This window comes from Ananas comosus, linkage group 19 (assembly GCF_001540865.1).
Source record: "Ananas comosus cultivar F153 linkage group 19, ASM154086v1, whole genome shotgun sequence".
Taxonomy (NCBI): Eukaryota; Viridiplantae; Streptophyta; class Magnoliopsida; order Poales; family Bromeliaceae; genus Ananas; species Ananas comosus.
This window is the reverse complement of record NC_033639.1, coordinates 10,252,827-10,271,115: the sequence shown is the minus strand read 5'-3', so window position 1 is coordinate 10,271,115 and position 18,289 is coordinate 10,252,827. Positions and strand designations below refer to the sequence as shown.

Sequence of the window (18,289 nt, the reverse complement as noted above, 5' to 3'; positions counted from 1 at the left end):
CTCAAAATTAATTTTTTTTAATAATTAATGTCACATGTTTTCAAATTCAACGATGTAGAACAATCTAAATTACATAAATCTTTAATAAAAATTTTTATTTAACATCAATAGCAAAATTAATAATTCTGATTTGAAATTTAAATCTTTTATCACTATTTTTTATAAAATTTGTATTTTCAGTCGTTTATTTTTAAGCTACTCGTTCTCGTTCATTAGACAAATAAAGTCAAAAATTTATAAAATTTAATTTCTAAATAGTTTCAATAGCATAGATTATGTCTAGTCTAACGAAATCGATAACTGAATCAAATGTTTCATCATAAAAAATAATTTACAAATACGAAAACTTTCGTTTTTTCGAAAGTATAGGAGCCTAGGTCAATTTAGATAGCATATCATTCTGTGTGCATTTTGCATCATATATATATCCACTATCTTAGCTTGTTTACGAAGCACACGATTTTTCTTATCTAACATTGTATAAATAAGTTATTAATATAGTCACTCGCAGTGATTCAACCACGTCTTATTATTCAGATGTAATTGTGCAATTCATGAGGAAATTGCAACGAAAATAGTCAATAAAATTCCGAACCCAATCCCCTTCAGAAAATTCTGAAAAAAAAAAGAGAGAAATAATAAGACAATAAGGACATTTTGGGGGAAAAATAAAATAAATAAATAAATCATCTTTCAAGTGACATATATTTTTTCAGAAATCATGAAACAGAGCGACTAAAGCAAGCTTCTAAGTAGCAAGTACAAAAGAAAATTTCAATAACCCACATTTTATCACTGGATAATTTGCTCTACCATTCACCTTCTCAACTCCACACATAACACAACCTAAGCCATTGTTAAGCCATTTCACCAAATCATTACAAAGAGAAAATGCGAATCCAAGCTAGGAGAAAAAGATTGATGCGATTAAATATCATTTATCTTGCATAAATTCTTAATGAGGACATGCACATTTGTTACAAGAAAGAAATCAAGTAGAAAACAGTATCATTTTGAGAGAAATATCGTGGTAAGCTCTCAAAACAGGAGAAATTTTGAGAGTACACAGCAAGTTTACAGTTCACCTTACTACACAATTTCCAGTAATTTAATAATAATTTCAATCATCTCTGGGTATTCTTTGCTGTGATTTGATGTTATTATACACATCGAATATTACTAATCACAAAATTCATCCACCCACCTCAGTCACCCTCAAATCAGATCCATAGTACGTAACTCTGTTTCCTATTTAGTTGAGTTTCAGCCTAACTTCAGCAAACAACAGGCTCCAGTGATGGAGACTGTTAATAAGTATTACAGGTCATAGAACAAGAAAAGAAATATGATGAGAAGTGCAATACCCAGAGAGAGAGAGAGGGAAAAAAAAAAAATCTCTGGATAAAAGTAAAGAAAGGAAACGCCATCACTGGTTCTGATGTTCAGATTCTGACGGAGATTCACCCTCGGAGGCCCGCCGCCTCCTCTTGCCCTCCCCGTGCCTCGACCGCCGCGGCGCCGCATCGTCCTCGCTCTCGCTGTCCTCGTTCTGGAAGCTGTTATTTCTGGTGCCGCCAAACTTATCGTCGGATTGCATCTTTGTGTCGTGCTGATAGCCCATCTCGTCTGCTGTATCCTGACCCCTGCTCCCTAGGTCTGATCCCATCTCATACCTGTCGCCGCCCCGATCACTCCCCGGCCTCCTCTGGTCCCTTCTCGGGCCCCGGCTATTCGGAAGAGGGGGCGGCGGGTGCATCATCGGGCGGTTGGACCGACCCAGTCCACCCATTGGCATGCCCGGCATTCCCCCCATGAACGGTGCCCGACTAGGGGGCCCCATCATCATCCCGAGCGGCCCACCCATCGGGAAGACAGACCCCGGGTGAGGGGGCCGACCAGGGAAGAGCATCCCTGGCATCGGGGCAGTTCTGGAGAAATCACCAGAAAATCTCGGGCCGTTGAAAGGTGGGAAAACCCTAGGAGGGACGCCAAAGAGATCAGGCATGCCAAAGCCATCATTGTAGCCAAACCCATCTGCGCCCATCATGACCGGAGGGAAACCACGAACTCCGAGCATTGGACCCCCACCTCGGACTCCCATTGGCATATGCGGTCCCCACATCATCGCGCCCCTTCCCCTCCCCCGACCCTGTGGGCCCTGGCTGTTGCCCTCCTCTTCTTCCTCACTTTCTTCTTCCTCCTCTTCTTCGTTGTCCTCGAAGAGCACAATATCTTGATTATCAGCTGTCTCATCATTATTGACCCCCTTCGCCTTTTCCTCTTCACGCTTAGACTCAGCTGCGGCAAGCATTGCCTGAATAGTGCATAGCATCATACATAAGATAGGGTTTTCAAATTTGGCAAACTCATTTGCAAGGAAACCAATTAGAGGAGATTTTGAAGTTTCTGTTCTGACCGAACAAATCGTGTACAGATATTTAGACAACAAATTGGCTTGAATTTGCAATGATATACAGCTATAAACACATATAGGAAAGGGAATTACATTCTGGTAAATTACTAACATGAGTGAGTACACCATGAGCGCAGATTACAAACTCCTAAGTCCTAACAAAAGAATCTACTACAATAATTGCTAATTTATGAAGAGGTCAGGTTTTGAGAAATTATGGTCAACTCTAACACTAATATTATGTAATAATGATATGGAAATATGGTGCAACGACTGATTATGAGAAAGAGGACTCTGCATGCAACATATGCTTAAAAAGACCACCAGGGTTCCTAAGAAAAGAGAATTCTTATTTATTATATTGAAAAAAAGCATCAAGTAATCCTGCCTCTTGCAGCTAATGTCGTAGCTAACCTCATGAAGCTGTGTAAGCAAATGTCAACCTTGCAATCGGGAGACACATATATAGATAAGTTAAATGTATACATAAAGATGGTTTTCCAGCCCAAGCCCATAGTGGACATAATATTTGAAATTTTTAAATCCAGAGAGTTTGATGCAATAATAAATTCTGCATACAGGAAATATGCAAACAAAATACTAGCATACCATGAGTTCGCTATCTGGCTCTAGATAAAGCAGAGAAGCCAATTGTTCGCCAATAAAAGGTTCCAACTCTTGACAGTCTCGGCTGATCTGCAAAAGTTAAGAAATCCATCATTGCTGCTGGAGACGGTCGATATTTGATATTTTGTTAGTAGTCTATACCATTATATGTTGAGGTGAACAATTACATTAGTAATGAACTTTATAATTCATGAAGCAAAAATAAGGATAGCTACCATGTTATAAGCAATTTATCGTACAAAAATTTTAGAGTGAATTTATTTAATGCTAAGATTTTAACCAGATAGATAACGAGATAAATATCTTGAATAAAATAGCCAAACCCATGTCCTTATCTCAAATTGCCCTAATATGAATTCAGAACTTTCGAGGAAGGATGAATAAATATGTATGCATATAAGTTAAAACTCGGAGAGAGAACTGAGTCTTGTCGACATTCATATTACCAAATACCAAAGCGTACCTTTACTGGTAGGTTATCATTGTATGGATTCCTGAGATGATGGGTTTTATTAAAGGACAACTCGCACAGCTGCAGAGCAAAATCATGTCAGAAACAAAATAAAAGAAAATTAACAGAAGAATTCTACTTTTTTTTTCCCAGGGGGAGAAAAAAGAATTATCTGGTAGTACAGGAGCCTAAGTATTAAACATCACAGAATGAGAATAATTAGTGCCTAAATAAGGCATCATCTTATCTTAAAACTTTAATTTAGAGGATCATTGGTCAAAATGCACTTTTTCATACATCACTACAATACATGGACTAGAAGCATGAAATTTAGACGTTCAACTTTCCTTGCTAAGAAAAGGTAAATAACTTTTACAGCATAGTAAAGAAAGGTAGCGACCACCATGAGTAGATTATAGGAAAATATCAAAAGAATGATTTGTAGTAACTAGTGAACAAAGAAAAAGAATTTTTTTATTAATCATAAACTACATGTATTTTGACTCCAGAAACTCTAGACATGCAAACAGATATGCACTTGTAATTATTGAAAAAAGGGATAACAGACAAAAATAGAAAGCTATTGCAGGCACAATAAATGCTCAGAAATTTGGTTTTTAACTCGTAAATTTAAAAATTAAATAATGTCAAGATAGACCATGCAAAGACCATCAAATTAATCACACCTTAAGCCATTTTACCGAAAAATTCCGACCATAATGAGCAGTTCCATGAGCAGATTTCCAGTTTCCTCCACCAATAAATCCACCAATCTTTGAAGTCATCTTTGCACAACCCTTGAGTAATAATGTGAATTCAGTCACAACTCAGCATTTATGTCAAAAAATTGTATAACTTCAGATTTTATGTTTGAAAGAAAAAAAAAAAATCTTAAGGGTTGGTATGATGCAACAAATTTAACCAACCTGAAAATGACGAGTTCTGTTGATTGAGAATATCAAAATGACATTCTCTGATGATTCGAAAGCTTCATTAAGTTTAGCCTCATTACTCCTTTGAGTTGCCCAAATACCCTGCTGGACCGATATTTCCAGATTTTCTCGATTGCAACTTTTAACAATAAAATACCTAGTTTTACATATTTCAACCAAAAATGCTGGTTAGAAAAGCATCAACTGATTGCAGCAAAAATCTAACCACAGATGTGTTGCAGAATTTAAGAAAACGCAATAAAGGTTCTAATAAAACTGCAAATTTTGAATTGGAAGCAGGTATTCTAATATAAGATGACAGAAGCCAGATGTAAAGCACGACTAAATATCAACTCCAAACTGACCTTGGATTAACGTGAAGCACACCAATACAAGGTAGATGCGGCCTGATCTAAAGCACAACTGAAAATCAACTCTAACTTGATCTTGGATTAAGAAGACAAATTACTATCCTAGGTCATTTCAAGATTAAATTAACAGTATTATTATCATGCAAACAAGCAAGCAAACAAAACAACAAGAGCAACAACTATGGTTCTAGTACCGGCTATTGAAGTGTATTTCCTCAATAAATGTTTACATTAGGCAAGATTCTTTGACAAATCATTCTCATTACTCTCAAGGCACATTTCTTTGTGAACTACTGGAAGCACTATTTGATCTACGTTGAATAAAACTATCTCAATCAAATTTCATAGAACTTATCCTCTGTATCTTGTTAGCTTCTATACGTGACTTATTACAGACAATTATTTCTTCCCTATTCTCTAGTAAAATCCACATATTCATCTTAATATACTCATCCCAGACAGAAAATTTCCAAAATGCTGCTTTTAACTACTCAAATTCTGATAGGTATAGCATACAGGCAAAAGACCTATAATTGTTGCTTTATAGAGATGTAATTTTTAATTTTAAAATTAATGCTGCCTGTCAAGCTAACTAACACAAACATCTCTTTAATCTTGACATAGAACCATCTATTGAAAGATTTGCACTAGACGCAAAATGGCTCAGCCACCAAAATAAATATTCAACTATCAGTAAAGCAAAAAGTAAGGATAAGCACTAGGTAGAAATTTGCATTAGGAACTTTATAGCCTTTTCAACGAAACTTATCTACAACGAGTTTCCTAAAGGATCTAAGTCCCCACAAAAGGTTACTAATTACACTTACAATCAGATCTTATCATAACAAGTTTCACAAAAACAGAAAAAAAAAAAAGAAAAAAAGAAAAAAAAAGAGCAGTTTTACAATGCTCCCTGCAGTAGTTAGAAATGAGATAGGCTAAAAAACATTTTAAAGCTAGCAAAATAACAACATCAAGAAAAAAAGGGCTTTGTGAAATGTAATCTAGTTTCGCTAGAATTTTGATTAACAAAGAGACATATGACAGCCTGCAGATGCATTCACGAATCAGCATATCAGGACATAAAATGTGTACAATTCAAACTCTAACTGCCATCGATAAAATTGTAATGACTAATAATGTTTTCCAACCGTGATAGTTTCAGCTTAATCATTAACAACAAACAGCGGTTTACAAGGAACAACCTCGAATTCAAACGCAAGAAATTTGGCAGCGTACAAACAATGTTTTCCATCCACATAATTTAAGCCTTCTCTCTGCAGCCATGTATTTATGCACCACGGATGGCCCCACTAACTCTCAACTAATTACAGAAGCAGAGAAATACGATAATTCAACCTTCTCTCAAACCAAGGCTTAAGAAAACAAATAATATGATTCTCGTCTCATTTATTAACACTCTATAATAAAACAAACAAATCAGGAAGTTAATATGCAGGCTCCATGAAAGCTCAATACAAGTAGAGTCGAGCCTTCAGAGTTCAGAAATTGTTTAACCATAAAATTCTACAAAAAAAAGTTCTTTACAAACTTTAGTAAATCTATGAACTCCAGACACACCTAGATTGACCTTGAGGAAGGGGAGATGCAGTTCTAGTGGCTTGGTTCGGCAAGCCATTTGGAACACTCTGCGCCTGATTCTCAGTAGTTTGCTGTTGCTGTGGTTGTTGTTGTTGTTGAGACTGCTGATTTTGTGTTTGAGGTTGCTGTACATTGGACTGTTCTGCTGTTGGCTGTTTTGCTGCTGTATTCTGGTTAGCTACCTCAGGACCTTGTGGCAACTGAGGCCTCTCTCCTTGCTGGTTGTAATTATTGTTTCTATGCTGAAAAAATCGGTTTGAAGATCCATAACCAAAAGAACTCAGCTGTTGAATCTTCTGAAAGACTTCTTCAACAGGGGGTGGAGGTCCAGGCAGCTTTGCATGTCTATATCGGCAATCCGCGCCATTTGGGCAGAAACCCATTTTGTACCTGCAGTAGAATATAACATCAGAATCTTAGATTCTACAGCTCTAATCAAATATTGTTGTAAGTGTCTTATGCATTCTTGTGCATCCAAAATCTTAATAACTCAGATAAAAAGTAAAGCAAAGTTGATGGGTCTTCATAAATTTAAACGAAGCGAAGAAGAAGAAGAAGAAATGATGATTAACTTATTTGGTTTTACTACTCTCTAAAGAGAATAATACTAACAGGATTTACTCAGCACAATAGTTTACATAAAGACTATTGTTTTCTCCTTCTCAACATGAAATCTTATTCATTCAGAGCCAGCATCTAAATTCACAAACTGCTCCACAAGTAACCAAATTGTTTCAAATTTCTAAAACAGCAGTTGATCCTGAATAAATCACAATCCCAAAAGCATAACAAACAGGAAATCATCTAAGAACCAGGTCCATCCACTACAGTTAGTTCAAACAAAACACAAAAACTACTTTACAAACAGGAAAAGAGGGAGAAGAGGGAAAAGGAGGGGGAATTAGGGATCATTACATGTTGCACTCCTTGATGTCCTCGTTGGTGTGCTTGTAGACGCAATCCTGCTCGCGGCACTCGCCGAACATGCGGAAGAAGCGGCACACGGGCATCCTCGCCTTGTCGTACTGGTGGAGGAACCCGCACGCGTCCCCCTTCATGCAGAGCCCACGGAGCCAGTGCCGGCACACCGTCTGCCGGAAGCTCCGCCGCCCGGCGCCGCCGCCGGGCAGATCAGCGGGGGCGCCGCCGCCGGGGCCGGAGGGAGCGACGGATCCCGCGACGGAAGACGCCGCGGCGGCGGCGGAGGGGTCGGAAGCGGCGAGGGAGGAGGTGGCCGCGGAGTGGTGGAGAGGGGGGACTTGGGCGGCGGCGGCGGCGGTGGCGTCGAGGCCACCCTCGAAGTCGAAGCTGAGGGCGCCCTCGGGGTCGTCCATTGGTGCGTGGTGCAGGAGGATGAGGAGAGAACCCTAGGTAGGGTTTTGCGCTAGCTAGGGTTTTCGGGCGGGTGTCGACGCTTCAGAGAAGGAAGGTGATCGCATGCGAAAGAGTCGGGAGGAGAGAGAGTCGGGAGCGGTAGGTTTAGGGGGTGCTAAAGTCATCACCCCTTGCTTGAGTCCTAATTATAATAATAATAATAAAGTATGCGGGATTAAATGTAAAAACATTTATACTGTCGACCAATTAGTTAATTTTTTTATCTAATATTTGACTTCGCTCGGAAACTGTTTTTTAAAAATATTTTTTTAAAAAAATCATCTCCGAGTCCCCCACTCTTTCCTTGTGAGTAATTCCGTATCCTCCTCAAATTTTCGGGAGGTAAGAGTTTGATATCGATGTTCCGGACGCTTCTTATGATTCTGCAGCTCAACTGCGAGTTCGATGACTCGTAACACCTGTAAACCGCGAGCGATGAGGCGCATATATATGGCTTCCCCCCCCCCACACAACTAGCGACCAACAAAGAGAATCAAAACACAACTAGGATATGGAGGTACGAAACATGCATCTTCAATGAGGAGAACAACTGAATAATGATTAAGAAGATGAAACAGAACACACAATCTTGATGCATCATCCACTAGCACAGCGACAACCGTAACTGATCACTTGTAAAACCAATGCCACAAACCATGTTGAGAACTCAGTCCGGAGCTAGAGAGACAATATGAGTACACAAACCGAGACAATATGAGTACAGAAATCCTACCGTAGGCGAAATCGAGAAGAGCCGTCTAAATAAACAGTTCAAGCAACAAGCAGAAAAAAGTACATGGAAAATAAAAACAATATAAGCTACCAGCCAGATGAAATTTGGCACCAATCAATTCAAAAACAGAATAAAGGAAAAAAAAAAAAAGGAAAAGAAAAATAAAAGGGGGGAAAAAAGAATTGAGAAAACAACAGAGGAAAAGTACTTCAGAACGATCTTGCCGGTGCTTCCTAGGGTTGGTGAGGGCGCTCATTTTGTACAGTGGCAAGCGACAACCACAGAGGGCAAAATAATACAACAGCTTAGCCCAAATAAAGCAAAAGCCTTCATTCATTAGTAGATTAGTGTTCTGACAAGGGCCATCCGTGCACCACTGTTTTGGACCGCGAAATTGTAGCTGCCATAACTCCATTTCACTTCTCGTTCTCAATAGCCTTCTCATTCTCTGCATCCCCCGGAGCAACTTCATTGGCCGGTGAATTAGCAGGTTCAGGAGATTCAGATGAATCAGCACTCTCACTACCGTCTACACCGTTGACGGTTAATGTTTCAGTAACCTCAACTTCTGGTTTGACCTCAACATCTGGTTTAACCTCAACTTCCGATTTAAGCTCAACGTTGGATTCAGGAGACCCATTTTCTTCATCGCCATTTGCCATTTCTGGGGAACATTTTTCAGTATTTTTATCTTTCTCTTGTTCAACTTCACCATTTGAAACCTCAGGATCTGGGCCCTTGGACACTTCACCTGGTTCCGATGTCTCTCTCCATTCAACCCACTCTGGTGACTGCTCGCCTTGGTTTATACTCAGTGGTGCTGTGTCATCTTTGTGCTCCTTGATGGGACCATTTGTTAAAGCTGCGCTTCCAGCTTCTCCAGAAGCTGTCTCTGAGTTAGACGCAAGGGAGGATGCGGAATTGCCAAACAAGTCATCTTTGTCACCGAGAACGACCTCGTCGGACTCGTCTGTATTTGGAAAAGCATTGTCCGAATTAGATGAGGGTGAGGCGAGGGAGCCGATTGAACGGTCAATAGCTGCTTTGTCGTCCTCGAAAGCAAACCAGTTTGAGTTTGTGAAGAGTGAGCTGCTGCAGAAGAAATTTTAGTCAGTTCAGTACTTGGTAGTTGGTAGTTGGCAGTTGGCAGTTGGTTCTAGAAAAAGTACTATACTAATTGACATTTTTAAGGCTCATACAAGAATATAGGTTACCTGTCCTGGTCATCACCCAAACGAAGAGAAGAGATAACAACTTCAGCAGTTTCGTCATCAAAATAAGCATCCTACAAAACATTAAATCAAATGATTGGGAAAAAGTGACGTAGAAAAAGCAATTAACAAACAGGCCAAGAATAAAAAAATCGCAAGCAAATCACAGCCTTCAGTATACCTCATCATCACGTTCAAGCGAACCATGAGCCTGCACCCACCAACACCAAAATGTAAAGAAGTTTCTTTTTTTTATTGAATAAAATGTTAGACAGAATTAGATCACAATGTACTTACTGGTAATTAAGCAATACAAATGAAGAGGAAGGTGATAGTGATAAAAACAGATTATCTCAATTTTTACAATGTGTGTGTAGGAAGGTAATAGTGATAAAAACAGATTATCTCAACTTTTACAATGTTTGTGTAGGATATCACAACCAATTTTCACTTGCTTGTGTCTATGTATGACACCTTCTTATCCCTTCTCTCTCTCTTGTAAGGAAATTACATTTATTTCCACTAAACTATCATAAATCACTTGTAATCTGAGTCCAGATCAAAATCGAGTTTGAATAGCTTCTTTACCCACATTTATCTATTAAGATGTGGAAACCCTTTACTTGTTTTCAACTTTTCATCACAATCCAAGCTCATAACGGAAAGTTATAATGATCGTTAGAAAGTTGCCTATTGTAATTTATCAGAGTTTCAAATTAGCAGCAGGTAAGCAATCGTTAGAAAGTTGCCATTGTAATTTATCAGAGTTTCAAATTAGCAGCAAGTAAGCAAAAATACAGGAGACAAAAAGCCAATTGTCAACAGGACGGATACCTACCTCTTCAATATCCTCATTACTGTAAATCCCATATCGGAATGCCTGACTCAGGTTGTTAGCAAGTGCTGCTACATCATAATCCCTATCGCGGAAGTCTTCATCGTCGCTATCCCTACCTCGATCTTGCAACGAAGTTGGCCGCCTACAGTAAATTATCAGAAATTCAGGGTAACTTTCCAGCAGCTGAAGTTAAAGCAGAGAAGGATTGCCAAGTTCCACAGATACGGTAGAAACATCTATAACACTATATTATTCCTCAATTCTTTAAACACATGGCTGCGCCTCATCACATTTGGGTCATGGGTCCAACGCCATATACAATTAAAATGCTATTTATTTGGAAGATGCCTCTACGGGTATAACATTGAAAAAGCTTGGCAAGAGGCAGAAGAACCTACCCACAAGCCCATTGATAAACATTTTCCACTGCATTACGCCTAAGCAGGACATTGGTATGCCAATCAACCCATGCACCATTCTCCTGCAAATCAATTTCAACAACCATTCAATATTTGCCACTAATATAGTGAGAACAATAACAATGGTAGTTCTTGCATATTAAACAACTTTTACATCTTCAATGGAAGCAGAGGGGCTTATGAACTTTGCAGAGAGAGATTTTTGATAAAATTCACTTGAATTGCAAGAAATAACTAAATGCAAACGCATATGAAAAGAAGTAGAGAAATGTGAATTGCTAAAAGAGAAATGCTAAAAAAGAATATTCTTTAATTGCATCAGCTACGAGTTAATGGAACACAGGTATCTTGACATCACATTTATCACATCGTCAGAAACTTCAAGGTTAATAATCGATTAAAAAGATTTACTTGCAAGATAATAGAACCTGCAAGTGTGTCTGAATTGTGCTGTTGTTATTTCCCAACTGAATAAGCTTGTTAGCCATGCGAGTCATGTGACCAACATTTCCAATCTTTGGAGGTGACTTGTCCTGTGATGGAACTGTAGGCTGCACAAAAAAGGTTCAACAAACCCCACCAGTCCTTAGGGCACAAATAGCATGATTGGCTGGAGGAAACAAAAAAGGAAGGGAAAATGGTGGAGAAAAGAAGATAGAATAAACGAAAGTATAATCATTGTCTAAATATGGTGGCAGCTAGATACCTTAGCAGAATCAGTTGACAAGGTAGAATGATTTTCAGCTTCAAGTATTTTTCCAACAATGTCACAGTCATTCAGAACATGCTCGATAAGCGAACTCCGCTTACTCTCTATACATGATCCAACAACATTCTCCACGTGGTGATGTAAAAAGTTATTATATGGGTACCTATAAAATCATGATATATATGGAATAAGCATTATATAAACTATACAATTCGAAGTTAAAAAAAAAAAATTCAAGAGACTTATTCTCTTCCAAGAAGTGGATTCAGAACCAGTCAGATAATAAAGTACGCACAGTAATGCACTTACTCAAAAAATAAATCTATAACACGTTTTATTGCTCCTTGCTGGCTTAGTTCCTTTTCAGCAGCTTCACTGCCGATTGCCAGCAAAACAGAGATGAACTCTACAATCTAGAAAACAAGAAAATCAATCAATTTCAATTCCGATTAACAACGGAAAAGAGATAAAAATTAATGCAACAAAGAGAAAAAGTATAAACAGAATTTGATACTAGAAAAACCAACTTTAACATTATTCCTGTAACCTAGGACGGTCCAACATACTAAAATCTAATCCATGTCAAACTTAGCCCCTATATTGTCCCTTTTCACACATCAAAGTGTGATGACAGTGTTTAAGATCCAATACCAGCACTGATGGGATACCATGATTCCTCGCAGCACAAACTATCATCTACCTAATGCATCTTCACATGGATCTCTGTCAAAGCCTAGAGGAGGTTTAAGTACACAGCCAGAAATCTATGACAATTCATACCTTCAGACGATGTTTTCCAAGGGGAGGTTTTAAGTATCCATACGTGGTAGGCAAGATATCCTCAGAAGAAGAAACATCCAACAACTTCAGTAAATCACCTGCAGTGCGATGACAATAGTGAAACATATAGAGCCGAAATAAAATGCTTTAATCAGAATTTCACAGGTAACTACGGAAAAGAGACCATATGAGTACATGTAAGCAGCACTAGTTCGGCAAATTTCTGCATGGGAATAATTATATGAATGTCATCTTAGATATTTACTAAATTAGATCAGTTACATGGTCAATGGTTCATAGTGGCAATTGCAGAGGCCTTACATTGCGAATATTCGAGACTTCACGCACATAATGTCTAAACAAATATTCTATACATAAGCTAGTATATGATGATATACTGTTGTCTGGTACCAAAAAATTTATTAAATTCAGAGGGTATAGTATATGCCCTGGAGGCTGAAGATACAAAGAAAATGTGCAGACAAACTTATGCAGCAAGGACTGTCAAGGCACAGAAATCCATGTCAATCTACATAAGGATATCATTCACATTATTAGTGAAATAAATTAATTTTTTTAAAAAAGAAGAATAACCACCTACCTAAGCTCTCTAGCATACCATCAACCGTCTCGGTACTAGCAGTAACCAATGTCCCATGGCTTAGTTGGCTTCGAAATGCTTGGTTGGAAGCTGACACTAGTCTCCTAGGATCTAACAAGGATATGCATACCGATAACGAGTGAACCAGTACAGATTTAGGTCTTGAATTTTCAAGTGCATGGCGAAATAGTCTCCCAACAAAACTGTGTATTACAAGCAAAGGAAAAATACAAATTAGAAAATATTTATATGCCAAATTTAGGAAGAAAACAAGTGTCCTGGGAAGCTTTGACAAGCCGACACTAAAAATGCCTGAACCAACAGATACCTCGGGCTACATATCTTCGTAGCAAGTCCAGGAGGGGCGTATCGGGTTATGGCACAAAGAATTTCAGCAGCACTGGCATGCACTTCAGGAGAGTCCTATTTAAATATGGTAATTAGGAAAAGAGTATCCAAGGAACCCAAGCTTATCAAAAATTGGAACAATATCATCTTTGAATTATCAGCATGCACAGGGACAAATATTCAACCCTTTAGATAATAAAACAGGAACTAAATAATTTTCTCCAAGAAAGGTGAAAATGTGTTATAGTCAAATATAAGCACAATTACTTGAAAATATGTGTTAATGCTGCAAATTTGCTACTTCTAAGAAATCCAACTGTAAAACGGTGACAAAAGAACGGTCTAATATGTAAGTAGGAAGTAATTAATATTCGCAAGATCACGAGCCAAATACTTTGGTCTTACCAAATCAAACAGTCACTATGTCTCTTAAATTACCCATTTTCAAACGTGCATATCAAAAATTTTCTCCTGATATCCAAATCTATACTATTACAATACAATCCATACTCTTGGACAAAGTCCTATCTATCTAGGATCCACTCTTTTCTCCTTGTTTTTCCAATGGATTGAATGGCTGCTGCTTCAAAGATCATATACTAACTATTCATTACAAAGCCAACAAAGGAGGTCCGTATCAAACAGAGATTACTCTGTATTAAGCAGAAAAGGAAAAATGACAAGAAATAGCTCATGAAAAAATCAACACGTACCGACGAGCTAAACTTATCTACAATCATCTCAAGAACATTTGTCTCTTCTAACCATTGCATCGCATCCGCATAGTTCGAATACACACTCTCATCAGCACCAATCAACCGAATCAGTATCTGTATATAAGTCAATATACGAGGCAAGCTCACCATCACATGCATGCCAACAGAAAATGTGGAAAGAAAAGGTTAAATTAGAGAGATAGTTGACCTCCATGATAGATGTAATGCCAATGAGATCGACAAGTTGGCCAATTATTTCTGGATTACCCTAGATAACAAGGGAAAATGTCATCATACTTGCATGAAATACTGATGCAAAATATTTAAGGCGAGTGATAATAAAAAATAAGATTAAAATCTACAAATTTTCAAGCAGCAAATCTCAGTTACTGATGCAAATGGCATTGATGAAGTGCTATAAAAACTAAAACGATAAATTGAATTTCAGCAAAAACAATTCCTGGCCATAAAGAAAAATGGTACTGTACTAATAGTACATCCTTCACTTCTTAGGTGGAAAATAAAGGTCTGGAGTCACCAGATTGATGACACAAGATCATTTCCAGGAAAGTCCCCACAATCCCCACCCCACAAAAAACAAATGATGATAATAACATATCAGCCATGATACCCAGCTATAATAACATATCTGCCATGATACCCAGCTATAATAATATATCTGGGTATCTACCCCTACTACATTGCAAATGGGTTCAGGTAATTTAATTGACAAGTTAGGGCTAAGACCTTGCTCCCACCCTTCAAGGATGGTTTTTTATCAATAAATAAATAAATATTAAAAAAAATCTGCCTAAATTGAAATGAGTTAAAAAAAAAATAGAAGAGATTCTCTGCCACAAAATTCCAACACTTAACCATCTATTCCAACCTTAGAAACAGAAAAATGCTCCACAAAAAGTATGTATACAGCAAGAAATATGCTCTGTCCACAGTCATGAATGAAGGGTACCTGAACGTAATTCGTAAGAGGGACTGTCTTGCGCAGCATCAAACATATAACAACCTAGCACCAACACAAAAGATCATTTTATCAAACATGTATCAAGATAAAAAGATTGGCATAAAATTTCAGTTACATAAACAGTATAAAAAATCATTGGTTATAAAATTTAGTCTTGTTGGTACATATAATTCAGAAGATACGAATAGGCAGATGGGGGGAAAAAAAGTACCTTACTGAAGTATCCTGCCAACAATGTGCTATGAGGGCGGTCAGGTTTTAGGAAAGAGAACAGTAGGTCCATCAACTGCACAGGAACGAGAAACAAAAAGATAAACACAAGTTAGAAGGAACTGAGTATTAAAATGGAACTCTCAAAGCCTAACAATGAAATATATATCACCCACCTCTTTGTCCTCTACTAAGGTCCTGAGTATGATGTCAACTTCACATGTAATTATCTCACATGCTACAAAAGGAAACCTGCAAAAAGAAAAATGTAACAGGTTTGAAAAAATAAATCAGCTAATAAAAGAGTTATAAGAAATAATTTATGCCAAAGAAGCAACGATTTTACTTAAAGGTCCGCTTCCTCTCAGCATCCTCTGGAGTCTCTTCAACAATATAGCGAATCAATTGCTCCACTTGAGCTCTATCTCGCAAGCTTCAGAAAGAAGGGCAATAGATTAAGCAAAACAAACTACTCAGACTACATAAATACGGGTTCCAAATATAGCACTACAAAATTCATCGAGGCATCCTCGTTTGCTTTGTTCATACAAAAATGAAAAGGTAAAGCAATAACGAAATGCAGAAGTTCAGAATGCACAGATAGTAAGATCTCATTCAAAGTGAAGTCAAAGACAAATTTTAAATGGGAACAGAAAATGCGAGTGAGAGGAAAAGATCATTACAAATTAATAAGACGAGTATTCAGTGCTTTGCACTCTTGAATAATTTCATCCTCGTCAAGAAGCTCTTCCAATGTATAGTTCTCTTTGTCTAAAACAGTATCCACCTGAGATTGAAATAAGAATGAGTTGGAAAAGATTAAAAAGCACTCGCATATGGGACAATACTAGCACGCACATTATCATGATAAAACAAAAACATAGAACTTGGGTGTAGACATGCTAGAATAGATTAAAGTGGAATACGGGCTAGAGATTACGGGTATGAAAAGTGAAGTAAGAAGAAAATAGGACCTACGGAGATAAAGGATGTAGTCACAAATACACGTATAATAGAATGAAGTTTAGAAAGCAAGACAAGAAAGTGGCAAGACCTTCGATACAAAATGCCTCAATATAAATAATGAACAAAAAAGTCAGCAGTAATATATTCCAAGATGACCACCGGTATGGAGCTTAACTATAGTTCCACCAACGTAGCCGACCATTGAGAGAATGAACAGAGTGCATCTTTTCATAGTGATTTCCAACTTGAAACATTAATATCTACTGCATCAGCAGACCGCCGGACATCAATTATCTGAACTATATAATTTAAAATCTGATTGAAATAACAGAGAATGGAATTGATGTAAAGTACATAATAGTCCAATCCAGTCTAATATTGAAGATAAGCTAATTTCTAGCTACAGATGGATTAATGTTGATTATCATCTTTAAACATCTGTCTACAACATCACTAGACAGTTATGCCAAAAGAAAATAAAAAAAAGTTGTACAAAAAAATATACAGCAATTAGCAATAATAGCTAAAAGGCTGGAACAAGAAACAATGGTTTGAAGAACGGATTTTTATGCCTTCCAAAATTAGATAAATTTCCTATATACAGCAAAACCTACCTGCTACACCACTGAAACAGTAAAAATAATAATAATATTAGTCAGAGCCAAATTAATATATAATAGCATAATCTATAAGCACAAACACTAAAACATAACCTTAGTAGTCAGTAGCCAAGCCCAATTTCTTTACAAGCTTGCAAGTTCGGTAGAAAATGATCCCAACATAGTTAAAACTAATCATTTGCCTAAACAAACAACTTCGCAAAGTGGTGCAGAATGGAGAAAGCAAAGTAGTAGTTTTATGCATTCATAGTATATAACAAACTGATTACTTTGTAAGCATTGGTTCCACATAAAGTATACACTCGACAAGAATCCCTGGAACATAGATGCATGTGTATACTAAATAATAAGAGGAACTAGCCCCATAGGGCCCAAAATATGGCCGCATAAGAAAAGCTAATATGTAACCCTAAACTCTTCAAAACTACAAGAAGAAGAAATCACCATGCAAACTGTAAATCAACAATTTACGCTTCACAATGATATCAATTGTTGCGGCACCATAGGAATTCAAATGTGGAATAAACAAGACTCGAGAGCCAAAGCAAAAATGAAGAGAAATGTAACCCAACTCTTTAAAACTACGAAAAGCAATCACCATGCCAAACAACAATTTATACTTCACAATGATATCAATTGTTGCGCCACCATTCAAATTCAAATGCCCAATAAACATAACTCGAGAGCGAAAGCAAAAATGAAGAGAAAAACGCATCAAAGAGCTCGTGAACTTACGGGCGAGGCCGCGGACAACCCAGTCATGCGCCAGAACATCTTGACTTGGCCCCGGTGAAAAGATCCCAATCCCTTCCTCTTCCTCGCCCCAAAACCACCAGATCTAGGGTTCCCAAACACTCAAATCCGCGGAACAAACCCCCAACCAAACCCCACCGAAACCTCCTCCAAAAGCAAAACCAACCCTAACAACACCCTAGAATTCGACTCCTCGGTGGCGCCGAAAACCCCCCACACCTTGTCGAAGATCGAACGGGGGCGAAGCAGATCGGAGGAGCCGCTCCAAACCCTTGCGAGGAACGAGAAGCGGGGGGGCGAAGTAGTAGAAGAAGAGGAGAAGCTAGGGTTCGGAGGGTTCGATCGATTAGGGTTTGGGGGGAGAGAGAGATTAGGAGAGGAGACGAGGAGAGAGGAAGGGGGAGATGAGCGAATCCTTCAATCGCGGGATGGAGTGCAAGAGAACAAAACAAAATTAAAATTAAAAATAAATAGTTGTTATTATATATATTTTTGGTGGGGAATTTTACTAATTATTTTTTTATGCGAATAATTGCATACTATTTTCTGTAAATATAATGAATTACAAATATATTTGTATAAAATTTAATTTTTATATATATTGTCTCTGTAAAAATCTTTATATCTTCAAAT

General features: G+C 37.9%; 2 protein-coding genes across 4 annotated transcripts; both read right to left on the bottom strand.

Annotated features, from left to right (window-relative positions):
- LOC109724984 (zinc finger CCCH domain-containing protein 45) lies at positions 974-7,904 on the bottom strand. 2 transcript variants are annotated; one of them, XM_020254010.1, is made up of 7 exons: positions 7,312-7,904; positions 6,376-6,786; positions 4,418-4,580; positions 4,193-4,288; positions 3,504-3,572; positions 3,023-3,109; positions 974-2,314 (listed from the first exon to the last, which is right to left on the bottom strand). In XM_020254010.1, the coding sequence occupies exons 1-7, from the start codon at positions 7,728-7,730 to the stop codon at positions 1,427-1,429; spliced, it is 2,133 nt and encodes a 710-aa protein (XP_020109599.1). In that variant the 5' UTR covers positions 7,731-7,904; the 3' UTR covers positions 974-1,426. The 2 variants fall into 2 exon arrangements, with proteins under 2 accessions (XP_020109599.1, XP_020109598.1); XM_020254009.1 differs by having other exon boundaries at positions 4,178-4,288; positions 7,312-7,903.
- LOC109724871 (serine/threonine-protein phosphatase 6 regulatory subunit 2-like) lies at positions 8,407-18,094 on the bottom strand. 2 transcript variants are annotated; one of them, XM_020253822.1, is made up of 19 exons: positions 17,639-18,094; positions 16,001-16,104; positions 15,664-15,750; positions 15,494-15,569; positions 15,319-15,393; positions 15,096-15,149; positions 14,334-14,393; positions 14,123-14,239; positions 13,390-13,484; positions 13,062-13,264; positions 12,461-12,558; positions 11,990-12,093; positions 11,678-11,843; positions 11,400-11,522; positions 10,951-11,033; positions 10,553-10,694; positions 9,896-9,925; positions 9,718-9,788; positions 8,407-9,595 (listed from the first exon to the last, which is right to left on the bottom strand). In XM_020253822.1, the coding sequence occupies exons 1-19, from the start codon at positions 17,675-17,677 to the stop codon at positions 8,920-8,922; spliced, it is 2,403 nt and encodes an 800-aa protein (XP_020109411.1). In that variant the 5' UTR covers positions 17,678-18,094; the 3' UTR covers positions 8,407-8,919. The 2 variants fall into 2 exon arrangements, with proteins under 2 accessions (XP_020109411.1, XP_020109412.1); XM_020253823.1 differs by having other exon boundaries at positions 8,407-9,592.